Source organism: Crocodylus porosus, unplaced genomic scaffold, assembly GCF_001723895.1.
Source record: "Crocodylus porosus isolate Cpor-Errol unplaced genomic scaffold, CroPor_comp1, whole genome shotgun sequence".
Classification (NCBI taxonomy): domain Eukaryota; kingdom Metazoa; phylum Chordata; order Crocodylia; family Crocodylidae; genus Crocodylus; species Crocodylus porosus.
In genome coordinates, this window is record NW_017728946.1 from 157,229 (window position 1) to 175,385 (window position 18,157).

The window sequence follows — 18,157 nt, forward strand, 5'->3', positions numbered from 1 at the left end:
GGGTTCATCAGTGGCAGGTCCTGTCAGACCAACCTGGTGGCCTTCTACAATCAGATTACCAGTTCATTAGATGCAGGGATAGCAGTGGACATAGTTTTCCTGGACTTCCAGAAGGCTTTCGACACTGTCTCTCACCCCGTTCTCATTAAGAAACTGGAGGACTGTGGTGTCGATGCCCACACAGTCAATTGGGTCGCCAGCTAGCTGGAGGGCCACACCCAGAGGGTGGTAGTGGATGGGTTATTTTCAACCTGGAGGGACGTGGGCAGTGGGTTCCGCAGGGCTCGGTCCTCGGGCCCGCACTGTTCAACATCTTCATCAGCAATTTGGATGAGGGGGCAAAAAGCACCCTGTTCAAATTTGCTGTTGACACTAAGATGTGGGGGGATGTGGGCACTCTAGAAGGTAGCATCAGGCTTCAATCAGGTGGGCGGATGAGAATAGGATGGGATTCAACACAGAAAAGTGCAAGGTGATGAACCTGGGGAAGAACAACCAGCACCATACCTACAGGTTGGGGAACTCCCCTCTTGTCAGCATGGAGGCGGAAAAGGGTCTTGGAGTCATAATTGACTCCAAGATGAACATGGGTTGGCAGTGTGGGGAGGCAGTCAGGAAGGCCAACCGCATCTTGTCATGCATCCACAGATGCATCTCCAGCAGGTCCAAGGAGGTGATCCTCCCCCTCTATGTGGCACTGGTCAGGAGGGGTGTGGTCAGCATCAAGAGGGTGCAGAGGAGGGCCACTCGCATGATCAGGGGGCAGCAGGGCAGGCCTTATAAAGAGAGGCTGAGGGACCTGAACCTGTTCAGCCTCCACAAGAGAAGGCTGAGGAGGGATCTAGTGGCCTGTTACAAACTAGTCAGGGGGGATCAGCAGACATTGGGGGAGTCATTGTTCCCCCGTGCACTGCCGGGAGTGACCAGGAATAACGGTCACAAGCTGGCAGAGGGTAGATTCAGGCTAGATATCAGGAGGCGCTACTTCACAGTCAAGGCGGCTAGGATCTGGAACCATCTTCCAAGAGAGGTGGTCCTGGCTCCTCCTACCCTGGGGGTTTTTAAGAGGAGGTTGGATGAACATCTTGCTGGGGTTGTTTGACCCCAGTATTGTTTCCTGCCATGGCAGGGGGTCGGACTAGATGATCTACTCAGGTCCCTTCTGACCCTAGAAACTATGAAACTATAGTGCTGTGTCACTACCACAGCCTTTGAAACCAACAAAGCAACTGCCAGTTAGGGTCAGAGTCACTACTTATCCTTCTCTGGCAATGCAGAGTAGAATCATAGAATCATAGAAAATTAGGTTAGGAAGGGACCTCAAGAGATCATCAAGTCCAACCATCTGCTCAAAGCAGGACCATCCCCAGCTAGATTATTCCAGCCAGGGCTTTGTCAAGCCAGGTCTTAAAAACTTCCAAGGATGGAGATTCCACCACCTCTTTAGGTAACCCATTCTAGTGCTTCACCACTCTTCTAGTGAGAGTTTTTCCTAATATCCAACCTAAACTTCCCGTGCTGCGACTTGAGACTGTTGCTTCTTGTTCTGTCATCTGTCCAGCTGTCCACCCAGATTATGTAGACAGATCAAGGACCTTGAACACTTGGAGTAACATTCTGTTCCCTTTCTGGTCATCTCAACATCCACATCTGGTGATCTACATGACAGTTCTTGTTATCTAAGTGCCAAAAATGTCATATACAGTAAAAGCTGCGTTAACCGGCACTTCATTAACCAGCATGCTCTATTAACCCCATGCCAGTTGACGCAGCAAAAGGGAAACCAGAAATGGGACTTCCGGTTTTGTTGAATCCCACAGCCCAGGGGAAAGCAACCTGTGTGGAGCTCCCCTTCCCTTTCCTCTGTCTGGCACACTGACACCAGGGGTGGCACAGTTAATCTGAGATGTGGACATGCTGGACATGGCGGAAGGGGCATCTTTGCCCTATCAGGCAAAAACACCTCTCATATAACCAGCACATTTGGTTATCTGGCATCCCCATTTCCCATGTGTGCTGGATAACAGCTTTTGCTGTACAAGGAGGTGGTCATTCTGTTCCTGGGCACCTAGTTCAGCAGATGTGGATAACAGTGGCACTCACCTGGGAAGATGGGTTTTTTGTGTTCCAGGTCTCTCTTATCCAGAGGGAATTTGATTCTGCGTGTCTCTGATGTCCCAGAAAAGAAATCAAACTACTCTGCCACAGGTCAGACATTAGCAAGCCCCTTTTTCACAGTCCTTTTGAATCTGAGACACTAACATAGCTATTAGGAAAAAAATGGATGGAAAACAGTGCAGAGCGAAAGTTTCTCCATCACAGGGAGCAAGGATCCAAGCTAGAAACCAGACCTCCCCTTTCAAGGCAGCAGCCACATCACTGAGACATACAGGCTCTAGTACCTCTCCCTCCCATGACTGCCAAGGGATCCAACTTCCAGAGGAGTGCCAGAACAGGGCTGGCTCATGGCCAATGGTGGTATGGTGTTAGTAGGCTGGAAAGTTGAAGAGTTTGAGGTTCAAATCCTCTTTGGGGTGATGCAAAATATTGCGGTTCGTTTCTTTTGGAGGCTCGCAAATAATAAGTCTCAGGCACACACTATTAGCAGCACAAAAGGTGTATTTGCAAATAGGGTCGGAGCAGAGTCAGAGGACTTCAGATTACTCCACCCCCTGAGGAAATCTGCAGCAGGTACTACATGCTCTCCCTCCTGGGCACGTGTGCAGAAACAGGAACTCTTACAACTCATTTCCGGTTCATACAAACATATATGTGACTACGTCACTTCATCCGTCGCATGTGTATTATAATTAAGTACTTAAGTATGCGGGGCAGATAGGCATATATGCATCAGCTAATTTCGCACGCTCAGAAAGCGCTCTAGGTCACCAAGAGTTGAAATCCCCCCCCCTTTCAAGGACACAGTCAGTTGAATTCCAGCTTCTGTAATCTGCATGTGAAAGTCAGGGGGAGTGTGGGGGTAGAGAGTAATTTAGCATTAGAAAAGCTAGCAATGGCCAAGGGGAAGAAATGTCCTTGGCAGTGTTTCTTCTTATCAGGTACGAGATGCAAACTGTGCAGTTCTAACAATATTTCTAACAGGGGGCTGGGGACAGATCCTAGGGCCTCCTGCTTCCTAACTAATGCCAGGTGTGGGCAAAATGAGGCCCACAGGCTGGATCCAGCTCACCAAAGTATTTTGTTCAGCCCAGGTCCTTTGGTCCTGCCCAGCCCAGGTGTGGGGGGCAGCCTGGGCTGTGGTGTGTGGCTGGTCCCACTGCTCCTGGGTGTGCAGCGGGGCTGGGGCAGCACAGCAGCTGGCCTTCATTTTCCAGCAGCTCAGGCTCCAGCTCCTTCCTAGTGCCACAGCTGTTAGACCCAGCCCTGCTGCCTGAGTACCCTGGCCCATCCATCCTGCACCCACTGCCAGGGGTGGGACTCATGCAGGCAGGACTCTCAGCCACAAGGCTGGTACAGGCCTGAGGGTGGGCTGGGAGTGAAGTCCAGGAGCAAGTTGCAGGGTTGGGGCTAGGGAGACCCCAGGATCTTGAGGCAGTGACAGCATGGGGCCCAGGGCACAGCTGCATTCTGCTCCCTGCATGCCCCTGCCTACAGAACCAGTGCCTGTCACAGGCGCATGGGCAGCGTATTGCAGCTCTGCACCAGCCTGGCCTTATGTCATCACTGCCCTGAGACCTGCCCCATGATCTCAGCCTTGCCCACCCATCCTCCCAAACACTGGTCCCCACCCATCCGCAGCCCCATCCTACATAGGGAGTTTTGGTGAGCAACAGCAGTGGGTGGGTGCTGACCTGGCCTGTGACAGCTCAACAGAACTCCCTATGTGGTTTGTGGGTCCAAATATTTTCCCATACCTGCACTAGCCAACAAGATACTGGGAGAAAGAATGGCATAATTCTCTCTGATCTTGTTGACAGTGTATGTACCCAGTCTAGGGGCATAAGGTACTCAGACACAGTTGTCCACAGCCAGGGCTATGCACCCAAGACCAGAATAGCCATCTGTGTGTAAGTGGCAGTACTGGCACTTAAAAATCATATAAATCATGTGTTCCCAACCTTTTTATGCTGAGGACCGGCAAATCACGGACCAGAAATGACTACGGTGGACCAGCAGTGACTGGCATACTGCAGGCTGGCAGCCAACCCTTTTTTAAATTAAGTATGTCTGCAGTTTGCTGGTCCACAGTCACTTCCAGTCCACAGCAGGCAACCCTCCTGTGAACCAGCAGCCAACCCTTCGCAGCCCAGTACCAGACCACAGCATGGGGGTTGGGAACCCCTGATATAGATGACTCAATCCGGAAACTAGAGAAGCAAAAAGGAAAAGAATGTTGTCCTTTGTCCTACTTTGGTGCTTTGATGAATCTGAATTTAAGAAGAAATGGCCAGAAGTAGATATAGCCTCTTTTTACATAGTAGGATGCAACAGCATTCTCTTGGGGTTTTCTGTTTAAATGCCTGGGTACGAAACTTTTAATGTTTGAAAAGCAAAGTAAATTTTCAGGAAAACCCCATGAGAATTAAAATAGAGATTATGTTATATTAATAGAAAGTACAATATCTTACAGAGATATTGTAATTTTCCCAACACTGTGCCTTATGCATAAAGGTAACATTTAAACATGTCACTTAAGTTGGGACCACAAGCAGTAAAAAGTTTTGATCATATTGACTGCATTTTGTCATTGCAAGACATATTTAAGGTATAGTTAAGAGATATTCCATAAATTGGTATTTTGTAACTGGCAGTGGCTTTTATAGGGGCTAAGTTTGTCTTTATTATTTTAAATAAGTAATCATTTATGAAAATATATGGAGTGCTAGTACAGCAGATACAGAAGGATAAACATCTGTACATGATGACATGGCTGGAGTGCTGATGCACACCAGGCTTCTTAATATACTCAGTATGGGATGCAAATACAAATACAAGCAGTACACTATGGTATCTGTCAGACTTCATAGGCTCTAGTGACCAGCAAGCGCAGTACATACTTTGGACATAAATGAAAGACCAGGGATGCGAGTGAAGGTCACAGGTTGATAACAAGGATGTAAGTATGTGGATGCACTTGGCCTCCATGTTGTCCTCCCAACATCCTGGTGGCTCTGGATTTAGGACCCAGATGTGCCTTGTTCCAGAGAAGGGGGGCCACCCCTCCCCAACCCTCAGACCGACCACAACCTTTCCATTCAATAATAGACAAATGTATTGATATGCAGTGATAACAGAAAAGAAACAATACAAACAATCAAACAATTCTATGTATCTACCAATCCTAGGGCTGTCACCAGAGTCAGGATACATCTGGCCAGGATGCAGGCTTCACTCTAATGCTCTCTCTTAGGTATCAGATGTCAGCATGTCAGCAGCCTGGAGGTGGGATGCCGAGGCCCACCCCCTGAAGTAGAGTAGATAAGGTGGGCTGGTGGTGTGCCCTCTGTCCATGGTGGCCTCAGGGACCCCTCCCAGGGAGCAGGGATCCCTCTCAGGGGCCCTCTTAGGGAAGAGAAGACCCCTTTTTTACTCTCAAATCTCTGCTTTTGTATTCTTTTTCCCTCCTGTTGACTCCTGATGACTCTTCATATGTGGGTATCACTGATTGGTCTCTCTGTGTTCATCATACTGTCCACATCCTGTGTTGTCAGCCAAAATCCCATTTTCATAAACCTATCACATGCCCACATCCTAATTTGGAGCTTTACCATGGTCCTCCAAAGTTGGTCTGTTCCCCCAAAAACAGAAACCTCCGGCCCCCTGCTCTAGGGCCTTGTGAGCTGGTGCCACCTTATCTCATGTTATGGAACAGTGCCCCCTCTTTCCAAGGCTGTATGCATATCTGTTGGCCTTGTTGTGTTAGACAGCCTTTCTGCTTCTGAAGGCTTAGAAAACTGGGTTCAAGACCCAAGCTTTTAGAAATCAATTAACTCTCGCTGCTCATCCTGAACCATTCTAAGACATAGGTATACCTATAAGCCAATACCCCCAAAAGCAAACCTTTAAAATACCATTTTCAAGCCATCATATCCCACCTGCAGCTCTCTCCTCACACACTCACCCACCCAGAAAAAAACACACTGATTACAGCATAGAAACCATTAGTATAAGTGCCCTAGCCTTTTTCATTTGAATTGAAAGTATGCTCTTAAATTTAGCCAAAGTTGGCCAAACTGCAAATGTCTTTTCAAGATCAGTGCAACTTCACAGAGTTTGAGTCCATCATTCTGACACCTGGGAGCACTTCACTTTAATTAGTAGTTGAATCCAATGTACAAAAATTCAGATACACTGAGAGTCATTTTTCTTCATTTAGGATCGGTGGTTTTGGCGTCTGCGCAACAATCGAGTACAGGAGGGATATCCCATGCAAATTGAACAGTTCTGGAAAGGCCTCCCTACAAAGATTGATGCTGCCTATGAGAGGTCTGATGGGAAATTTGTTTTCTTTAAAGGTGTAGTATGTTTATGGTACTGATTTCATATCACTGTTTATATTTATGGTGCAGGGTTTGAAAAAGGGGTTTGTTACACCTGTATTCTTGTACTGATTGGAACTACATCTTGTGTTTGAATCAGGTCACTAATCTAGTCATAGAACCTAATTTCCAGTTATTCAGGGCTAGCTGTTTAAGGATATTTAAGTGCCTAAAATATTGGTAAAATCATTAAATCATTGGGAGCTAGGCACTTGGGCACTTCTAGAAATTTCACTAGGTACCTCTCTGCTTATGGCATTTTCAAGAATGCCACCAAAAACTAAGTTTTCCCCATTTGCTCCTGCTTCAGGTACAGCAAACCTGCAACTAGAGTGATAAGTAATCTCTAGGGATGCCCCAGCACCATTCATCAATGTGTGAGAGCAGTGGCAGTGGTGGCAGTGTCCCAGGAGCATCCTCACCACTTCAGTGCCAGGGCTGATTTTTACAAAACAGAAGTGTTTGGAGCTTATTTTTCAACATCTACTTTGAGAGTACCATGAGGCAAATGAGCCATGCATAAATACCTTTGAAAATCTGTCTTTGGCTTACTTCATTCTCTGAACTCTGGGACATGAGGAGGATTTGGCCCAGAGGTCCATGGATTCAAAGTGATAATTAAATGGAATTAATTTAACACCAAACAAAAGCACCTGTATAAAGGGCATGTTTCTCTGAGCATGTCTACACATTGCCATACAACAACATTGCTACAGTGCTGTGCTTTAGTACTTCCTTCTGGAAGTACTAAAGCATGGTGCAGTACAGATGGCTAGTGTGCCATGCGCTTGGCATGTGATTACATTTCGCCGCTACATCACCGTAGCTATTCCAGGGGAGTGCACCACTACAGTGACATAGCTGCCAATCACATGTAGACCAGCATAATCACAACATTGCCATAGCACACCATGTGGTGATGTAGCGTGTCACTATGTTGCCATAGGGCAACATGTAGATCAGGGTGGGCAAAATACAGCCTGCAGGCCAGATCCAGCCCATGAGGCCATTCTGTCTGGCCCGTGGGGCCCCTAAAAATTTTAGAAAATTAATATTTATCTGTCCTTGGTTCCTGTCAAAAATGACAGGAGCCGGGGCAATAGGACCCAGGGGAAGCCCTGGTGGGCTCCTGCAACAGCAGGGCCCACCCGGCGGGCCTCCCCAGCCAGAAGCTGGGGCTTCTGGCCTGGCACTATGTGCCTCCTCTGGCACAGGACACTCAGGTAGGGCAGGGGAGGACCGCAGGCATGGAAGGAGCTGGTGCTGAGCACAGGGAAAAGTGGACCGTCCCCATGGCCAGCACTCCCTGCTGTAGCCACTCGCAGCCCATGCAGGGCTGTCCCGAGCGGCACAGACAGCCCCACATGGGCTGTGAATGGCTGCAGCACAGGGCACCAGCCATGGGGCAGGGGAGGGGCCACTTTTCCCCGTGCTCAGCACCAGCTTGTAACCTGCCCCTGTTGCCAGCCTGGGCCCTGGGCCCTGCACCAGCTGCAGGCTTGCGTGTCAGGGCTGCACCAGAGCAGCAGCAGCTGCTCGGCGTGGAGGAAAGCGGCCCCCCTGCTTGCGCAACAGTGTTTGCTGCTGCTGCCCACCAGGAGCTCATGCACTGGGCAGCACAGAGGTGGTGGTGGCAAACACTGCCCAGCACGGCAAGTGTGGAGTCCAAGCAGCTGCTGCCACTGTGGTGCAGCTCCGATGGGTGAGCCCAGAGCTGGCGCGAGGCTCAGGCTGGCAGCAGGGGTGGGTTACAAGCTGGTGCTAAATGCAGAAAAAGCAGCCCCTCGCCCACCCCGCGGCTAGCTCTCCATGCTGCAGCCACTCGCAGGGCTGCCTGTGCCTGTGCCTGTTCAGGACAGCCCCATGTGGGCTGCAAACAGCTGCAGCAAGGAGTGCCAGCCACAGGGCAGGGGAGGGGACACTTTTCCCCATGCTCAGCACCAGCTTCTTCCCTGCTGGTGAGCAGGGGGTCAGGGCTGCACACTGTCACATGCCTGTATTGCGGGTTTGGGGGGGCACTGGGAGTGAGCAGATATGAGAGTCAGTGGGAGGACGGTGTCTGTACCAGTGTCCTGGGGCCAGCACCGGTCGGCCCAGAGCAGGGTGGCAGGGGTACAGGGTCTTGGTTAGCAGGGGCTCTATGGAGCCAAACCAGCTCCCCCTTCTCCCTGCTGGTGCAGCCGAGCCTGGCTCCACAGACCTCTGCTAGCCTGCGCCTCACTCTGGGCCTCACCGGTGCTGGCCCTGAGACATTGGTCCTAAGACAGTGACCAGGGAGTGGGGCACCTGTCAAGAGGCAGGGCTACCCATGCAGCCCTTGACAGCTTGCCAGAACTGGGTAGGTGGCCCTCGGCCCAAAATAATTGCCCGCCCCAATGTAGATCCACCCTCTGTGTTGCATGCCTATAGCCTGAAGTAGATCTCTTCTTAAATGGCAAATTAAGTTATTCTGGATTGTAAACAGAAATAAGTGGTAACCATAGAATTTATGGATCATTAAATCATAGGAGCATGAAATAGAAATGTGCCTTTGATCACATCTTTTTTGCTACAGTATTCAGTTTCCATTACAAATGTGATTTGACACCACAGTCCAAATAATTACAAAATCCTTTTATCCTGAGTATACCGAAGAATTGCTTTGGAAAGCAGAATCAAACCTGAAAACTAAATTACAAGTTAATTCACATAGGAAAGACTGTTTCTAAAGTTTTCAGAAATTTTTCCCCACACATGATTCAAAAATATGTTTTTTTCTTTAACCCCAAAATTTGAACTAGTTAGTCCTTATAATTTGAATAGTGAAATCCTCTTATTAATAATGACATAATTTTTTTAAGTTACTGAAAGTTAGATCTCTTGCTTTTGTGAATTCCATAATGTGACCTAGAGAAAATGTGATTTTAAGAAAACTCAAGTTCCACCTAATCCACAACTTTATTTTCTAAAACTAAAATTAATCTCCAGCTGTTTAACTTGTGAAGAGTTTTCATTATGTAATATTACTCTTCAAACTATTTGTAACCAATATTTGTACATTTCAGACTTTCATCTATTCATAAATAGTTTGTGAACAGGATTTTTATGAATCTATAAATATAAATCAGGCATATTTATAAATCTTCCATGGATTATCTAAACATTGGATCACAGTTAGTGTGTCTACACATGAATTAGATCCAGGAGCAGTTTACTCATGAGTAAACTACTCATGAGTAAACATTCCTGGGCAGGCATCCACTTGTGCAGGAACATAGGACCATATTTCCAGCTATTGGCAGCAAACTGCTCCTAGGGACCTGCAGTGGGTCCCTGTCACCACCAAGGGGAGCTCTAGGCTCCCCCTGGGTACTAGGCCAGGGGCTGGCAGGGAGCACTGTGCCAGGAGACAGCTGTCTCCAACATTGCACCTTGGCCCTGAGGGTGCTGCCTGCTGCCGGGGCAGAGACAAGGTCCCTCTGCCCTGGCAGCAGGGAGTCCCTGGGTCCAGCTCCCTAATCAGGGACAGGGGACTTGAAAAGAGCTGCAGAGGAGGGACAGTTCCCAGCCCCCTGCACTGATATTTTGGTGGGGCTGTTAGCTGCCCCATGGATGGATCAGGTCAGAGGGCTGGGACCTACACCACCCCTGCAGCTCTTTCCAAACCCCGTGCCTCAATCACACAATCATGGCATGGGGCTGGGACCTGCCCCTGACCAGGACAGTTCCCAGCCCCTGTTCTGCAATTGTGGGACAAAGGCTGGAGAGCCTGTTCCCCAGCCAGGTCTACACTCCTGGAGCTGAGCGGGAAACAGGCTCCCCAGCCCCTACCGACAGGGAGCTCCCAGTGCCAGCTCCACAGTCAACAGCCAGCACTGGGAAATAAGGATCTGGCAGTGCCAGCCCCAGAGCCTCAGACATGCACTGGGAGATAAGGGTCTCCTAGCCCTCTGCTCCCCAATCAGGATGGCAAAGTGGGGGCTAGGAGATAAGGATGAGAATGTGTTTCAGCATGTTATGCCAAAAGCGTGAAGAAATGCCTATGGACTAGGGCTGTGCAAAGCTTCAGGTGCTGATTCAATTCAGAGGAGATTTGGCCACCAGATCCAAATTGAATCAGGGGACCAATTAAAAGGTCTGAATCAATTCAAAGCTCTCCGAATTGATTTGGAAAAGATTCAGAGAGCTTCGGCGATTTGGGCAGTCCCCACGGGCTGCAGCAGGGAGCTGGACCCAGCATCCATGCTGGTAAGTACAGGGTGGGGGAGGGGAGGCTGGAGAGGGAGGAGGGAACCATGGGGGGACCCCTGCCAGGCCCCATCCCTTGCCTGCCCCCTCCCCACATTGGCTGCCCTGCCTAGCCCAACTCCCGGTTGTTTAAAAAAAACCCTACTCACCAGGTGATGACAGGTGGGGGGTGATCACTGCTGCCCCCACTGTCCTACATCACATAGGGGGGGCTCTTCCATGATCCCTCCAACCCTCGCCCACTCTCCCAGATGCTCCCCAAATGGCTGCCCCACCAGTCCCAGCTCCCAGCTCTTTAAAAAAGCAAAACAGACTCACCAACTCCTGAAGCAGTCTCGGGGCTTTTGGGAGCTCATGGAAGAGCCCCCATGTAGCGCGGGGCAGTGGGAGATGGTGGGGATCACTTCCCACTAGCAGGAACTGGTGAGCCATGGTTTTTTGTTTTGTTTTGTTTTGTTTTTAAACGGCCAGGAGCTGGGGTGAGCAAGGCAGCCATGGGGGAGCTGGTAGAGCAGGTGGGGGTTATGGGGCTCATGGCAGAGCCCCCCATGCAGCATGGAGCAGTGGGGATCGCCCCCTGCTGGGCAGGAACCAATGAGTGTGGGCTTTTCTTTTTTTCAAAGAGCCAGGACACAGGGCCAGGCAGGGCAGCTGCTGAGAATGGGCAGGTGAGGTGGCCTGTGTGATTTGGAGATTCGGCTAATTCAGCAGCAGCTGAATCTCTGAATCCGAGTCAGCCAGATCAACTCAGGACAGTGATTTAAATCACTGGATCAAATCACTGTCCCCCACATTGGCCAAATCCGAAGCGAATACTAGCTACTTCACACAGGCCTAATGGACACCTCTTCCATTTATAACTATTCAACATTTTTCTGTAATGCTGGTACTAAAAACACAAAGGATCTGAAGTGTATTTTGAGGTGTTTGTCACTTCTTTAGTAATGTCTGTCAATGCCTTGTTCTACAAGTGAATTACTTTTGCCTGCTCTTGCACTCCATCTCTCTCTCCATCCTTTCTGTTTGTCTCAGATAACAAAGTGGAGAGCCAGCACTATCTGATCAGCCAGCTCTCTGCAGGCAACCAGTAAGTTCTTATAGGTCACTAAAGGTCTATGCAGCACAGTTTATGGATCTCTGTGTTTAGTGATTTTTCTTACAGATATTCCCTTTTGTGTGCCTAACTCTAAGCTCAGTAACAGGATCTAGATTTTGATTGCATCTCAGTAATGTGTGTGTTTCTTTTCTCCCCACTTACCTAGGAGATAAATACTGGGTTTTTAAGGAAGTGACAGCAGAGCCAGGGTACCCACACAGTCTAGTGGAGCTGGGAATCTCTCTTCCACGGGAAGGCATTGACACAGCTTTGCGATGGGAACCAGTAGGCAAAACCTACTTCTTCAAAGGAGACAGGTATTGGAGATACAATGAGGACAAGAGAGCTACTGACCCAGGATACCCAAAGCCGATCACTGTGTGGAGAGGAATCCCACAGGCCCCACAAGGAGCTTTTGTCAGCAAGGAAGGCTGTACGTATCCCCATTTTATTATAAGTGGTTGTCAGACGAATAGCAGGGAAGCTTCCTGGGAGTTAGTGTACATATTTTTACTGAGACGGGATTTAGGCCTTACATTTCACAAGATCGCACTGATATTAGAGGCTAGGGAGCATAGTTACTAGCAAACAGTGACCTTCCCTGCCCCATCCAAACATATGGTTTTTTCCATAACTAACTGCCATTATTGCACCGTCTCCTTGTATGTTTGCCCAGTGCTCATCCCAGCGAGCCCTTCCTGATCCTGAAGATGCTGGATGCTATCACAGCAATTTATATTTACATCTCTATCACTTTCTTCCCACTGATTCTGTTCCTCCTCTGCTTCATACAATTGGGAAGGAGAAACAGGTGGATACAGCCTGTTTCTCACAGAGGACACAGGTATCCCTCAAGGCAGTGGGTCTGTCATTTCAGAAAAGGGGGACAGGGATCTGCTCTGACCTTTTGCCATGAGTTAAGAGAACAGTGACTAATAGCGGGATTTTGGGGTTATATGGGAAAGTAAGGTACCGGCCTTTCAGTAACAGGGAATATCCAAAATCCATTGTCTAATTGTTAACTATTCAACAATCCTTAAGAAGCTGCACTTAAAAAATTGATCCTATCCAGCTGCTGCTTGGGGCCATAGTTATGAAACTTAAAGTATTAAAAATAAGAACAAACATCTAAACTGTGCCAAATCATTTGGACACTGTACTTGCAGAGTCTTTAAATGTTTCTGTAATCATAGTGTTGGCTTTGGATTTAGGATCCAGATACCTTGTTTGGGGTGGGGAACCCACCCTCAGCTCAGAGGGTAATTCAGTAATACACAGTGATAATAAAAAATACCCTCAATACAAACAATCAAACAATTATATATACCTACCAAATCCTAGGGCTGTCATCAGAGTCAAAATACATCTGGCCAGGATGCAAGATTCACTCTGAGGCTGTCTTTTTTAGGTGTCAGATGTCAGCAGCCTGGAGGTGGGATGCTGAGACCCACAGCCCCCCTCCAGTGGGGTGTATAAGACAGGCTGGTCATGTGTCCTCCATGGTGGGCTCAGGGACCCTTCATGGAAAAAAGGAACAGGGACCCATCTTGTGGGGGAGAAGGCGGGATGGGACAAAGGGAGGGACAAGAAGAAACAGAGAGGGACTCTTTATTACTCTCAAGTCTCTGCTCCTCCTTCCCTTCTGATAACTCCTGATAACAGTTCATCCACACATCCACGTAGCCTTCAGGCCTTCTCCTAATTTGGGTGGTTGCCCCAGAAGCGGGACTCAGGTCCCCCCCACAACCCTGCTGCTCTAGGGTCTTGCAGCTGGTGTCACTACCTTGTGTTATAGGCAGTATGGTATATACTCCCTTTGTTCCCAGCCTTTGTGTCCTTGTTGACCTTGTGTTAGACAACATGGTATGTGCCGCCTCAGTTCTCAGGCTGTGACCATCCATTGGCCTTGTTGTGTTAGACAGTCTGTCTGCCTCCAAGGCTGGGTAAAATTCTGTGTGTAGGACCCAAGCTCTTAGAAATCAATTATAGGAACCCCGTGGGTAAACATTTGTTATTGCTTTAATAGAACATATCTTGACATTGGACCTGTATTTTGAAGCAACTCGGCTTCTTGATTTTTCCCTTCAGAGCTTGCTCCAAATTCTTCTAAAATCCAAGAACTTGCCTTGTAATTTTGAAATGCACCTCTTGTACATTTTGCTTTGTCCCCTCAATCTTGCTACCTTCTGAGAGGCTGACAAGTGAGTGCAGACAGACTACCAGTACGTATACAGCTTCTAGGCTTTGAATAGTACAATACAAATAACCTCTCTTTTGTCTTCTAGTTTATACGTACTTTTATAAAGGGAAGGAGTATTGGAAGTTTGATAACCAGAGGCTGAGCGTGGAACCAGGTTACCCCAGGTCAATCCTCAAAGACTGGATGGGCTGCAATCAAAAGGAAGTCGAACGAAGCAAAGATAGACGCCTGCCCCATGATGATGTGGATATTATGGTGACAATAAATGACGTGCCTAACACTGTAAATGCAATTGCAGTAGTGATCCCTTGCATTTTATCTCTGTGTATCCTTGTATTGGTATACACAATCTTCCAATTTAAAAACAAAGAAGTACAGCAAAATGTTACCTATTACAAACGACCTGTTCAGGAATGGGTATGACACATAAAGCTTCACGTTAGCTCATAGCTCTGATGAGGACTACAGACAAAATAGGTTAAAAAACACATCAAACAAAACTGTGCGAGTGACTTTGGAATCACGGACATTCTGGGACTGAAAGCAGCAGAAAAAATGAAAAAATGCAGGTGGCCTTGCAGAGTGGAGCATCTTACTGCCTTGGTCATGTGTCTGTCTTGGTGTGTCATTCTCCACAGGCCCACTTTGTGAGTATCAGAGACCTCAAGAGGAATTTTCTTCAAAATTTTTCAACTGACACATTGACTTCCTTCAGTACCCTGCACCAGAGCTGTCTGTTAAACCCAGCATTCTCTACTGTAGCTAAAACACCTCTAAATGGACCTGGATTTTTAACAGTTGTCTCTTTAAAAAAGTTAAGATCATTAAATCTATGAGGCAGGAATAATTCCATTTCTTAAGAAGAAGGCATTCTGATACTGTACCATTCTAAAAGATCTTTGTTTATTACATGCGCCAGGGAATTACCTAGATGCAATTTTCCAATACCTGCTGGTCAGATGTTTTATACATTCATAATAATGAACTGATGTTGTCTCTTAGAACATTGCATAAGGAAACATTGAGAGATCCAAGGAGATAATTCTGCATACACTATAAATTCAAGAACTCTAAGCCAGATGAAATATTAACTAGTAGCAGCAACTGCCCAACAGGAATAGTCTAAAAGACAAAATAATTGGATCTGAAACATCATTAATCTGAATGAACCCTATCTGCTTCTGTTTTAGGAACCTTTCATGTAATGAATACTTAAAAGTCCTATTCTCATTATTTTGGACTCCTTTCAGTCAGCAACAATAAATTAATTGTTACCAATATAGTAAACAATATATAGATTTGTATTTTTTCTCCTTTAAATTCTAAGAGAAGATGAGCTGTTGTTATAGTGGCATATGTAATCAGTTTGTGAAATGTGTATCTCAGATTTCTAGAGAATGAAGGTGCTTCTTTGGCTTAGATCTTGATTGCATTTTGGTGACACTGTCTGGAGAAAATAAGAACTAGACTTGTTTGTATTATTGAACCCAAATACCTTAGAGACTAAAAGCATTGTTTAACACTGACATTTATTTTTTTAATTTTTTGATCACCTCTTCAGAGTCAAACTTTTGGCAAAGATCAAGGAGGAGTGCCAAATATGATGATAAATCTTGTCTCACAAGATTGCTACCCAGATTTTGAGGATTTATTTGTTAGTCTCAAAAAAGATCTTTGTAAATGTCTGACCTTTTGATATTAATCTTTCACTTATCTCCTACCCAGAGAGCAGTTGCCTGCCCTTCTTTCTCATAAGTGTGAATAGTTTAGGATGTCATTGCCTAGCTAGAGATTGCCTTCATCTGATTATCCATGCTGCAATAAAAACAGTGTTAACTAATTGTGAAAGAAAATGGAAATATAATTCCTTGTAACAAGGTGACATTCAGCTTTGTTCAGAGGGGTCAGCTCAAGGCCTAGGCAATAGTCACATGTCATTTACACCCCATTTAAGCTTCAAAATAGGAAAAAAGCACATAATGTACATTGTTAGCCTAGGGCTGAACTTCACCCCAGTGCAGGCAAAGCACAAAGCATTGAAAATCCATTTAATATCCATGTATGTTCCACACATGCGGAAAGTCAATTATAAAAATCAAAGCTATGGTCTTTTGTTTATCTTAACATTTAACCTGCGACATGTAGGTATCATTACAAAGACATGGAAGGAAGAAGTAGAAATATTGTTAGTATATTTCCAATTTTTTAATTTTTGGCTCAAACCCAGATATTATTGGATTAAGGCCATACAAGCAGATATGTGAGAAGCAAAGATTTTTGTTTTATTTGACCAGATGGGTGGTTGGAATAGAAGGCAAAGTAAATATGTACCTCTATAGACTGACTAAATAAGATGTATATAAAGAGAGCACAAGCTTTAGGGAGCTGAAGTTCACTTTTATCAGAGGTTGTGAAAAAACATGCAGAGAGCAGAGTATAAGTGTAGTGAGTGATTAAAATACAATAGATAAGGAAGCTGGAGGGAGAGGGAGGTGGGAAGGGGGAGAAGAAATGCTGTAAGAGGCATACAAGCAAAGAACCCATAGGAACAAAGGGGGGGACAGAAGGAGGTCACAAAAACTAATCCAAGTAATGACATAAGAATCCATAATCCCTGTTTAAACCATAGTTAACACAGTCCAGTTTGCAGATGATTTCTTGTTCCACAGTCTGCTATCCTATTGTTCTTTTCTTTTTTTGTTTGTTTGCCTGAGAACAGCAATTTTGAGGTCAGCGATAGAGTGTCCAGGCAGGCTGAAGTGTTCTGCTTCAGCCTTTTGGGTCTTTTGACAGCTGAGATGTCAGTTTAGTGTTCATTCTTTCTTGCATATTGAGATCACCCTGTCTGTCTGGTGTAGGCAACAGAGGGGTATTATAAGCAGGTGATAAAGAATGCTTCACATTTGAATGCTTGTCTAAATCTATCTCAGTCATGCAGTTGGTCCAGTAAAAGATATCATCCACAAAGATCCTTGACTCTCACATAATTCCTGGGTCACCAAGCTACATCACTCCAACACTGCCATATAAGCCAATAGATACTTTCAGTGATTCCCACTTGACCTGTATATGTGGTTCTAGACTGTACTTTGTATTTTATCCTTTATAATTTATTTCAGTAGCTAAGAAGTCTATTGTATTTTCAATAGGATTTCAAATTCAGTGAGACTTGGTAGATAAAGTAGTTTGAATTGTAGTGAAAGATGTGATACTGTCTTATGATGGCTGAAGAAGTGCAAAGGACCAAATACAGCAGAACAGCTAATCACTAGAAAACCTCCCAAAGCAGTATATCGCTATGTGTACTACCATGTGTGGGGGAATGCACATTATAAACTTCAGAGCCATGTTATACATTGCATTTACCATGTATTTTGACTGATTCCTCTGTACTTTGCTATCTCTTTTGTGTCTTTAACATACCAAATCTCTGAGCAGCTTCAAACAGCCACCATTAAAAAAAACAAAAATGAAAAATTCACAATCTTCCAGATAAGTGTTTCTTTCTTCTTCCTCTTCCCCAAAGGCAATATTCCCCCCAGCAATTAAACTGGTCTATGGGACAGGATGGGTAATATGAACTCTTAGACCAAGGACAAATTTAATGTCAGCTCTTTGTCACTGGAGCTAGAAATAGTGGCTTCTATTGATTTAGAAATTCAGGAATGCCTTTACAAATAAAGTAATCTTTCTGGAACTTTATCCTTAATTTGTTCTGATGTAAATAAGTGTAATTATTTACAACTATAATTTAGATCAGTTGAGACACTGTCCCTGATTTCTTGGTATAATTTGAGCCTCAGCTAGTTTTGGGAAAACAAAGATTCAAAATGTGTGCCTGATAAAAAGGAGGTTAGATAAAATTGGGAAAACCTCAGCTTAAGGCAGGCTCTTCCATATTCTGCTGCCAAAGGACTGAGTTCCTTGAATGTAAGACATATATCTTCTCTTTGCACTTGCCACAATATCTGCCACTGGGACAGGGAACTCTCTTCTCATCAGTGCAGAGGCAGAAAAGGATCTTGGAATCACTATTGATGCCAAAACGAACATGGGCCGGCAGCGTGGGGAGGCAGTCAGGAAGGTCAACTGTACCTTGTCGTGCATCCACTGATGCATCTCAAGCAGGTCCAA

The 18,157-nt window shown here is 46.1% G+C and overlaps 1 protein-coding gene across 1 annotated transcript in view; it reads left to right on the forward strand.

The window, feature by feature from the left end:
* The window catches only part of MMP24 (matrix metallopeptidase 24), a 162,966-nt gene extending 147,103 nt beyond the window's left edge, over positions 1–15,863 (forward strand). The window contains 3 exon segments of the mRNA XM_019550707.1: positions 6,338–6,476; positions 11,990–12,256; positions 14,109–15,863. Coding sequence (XP_019406252.1) covers positions 6,338–6,476; positions 11,990–12,256; positions 14,109–14,446 — 744 coding nt within the window. The 3' untranslated portion in view covers positions 14,447–15,863.
* Positions 15,864–18,157: the final 2,294 nt, after the last annotated feature.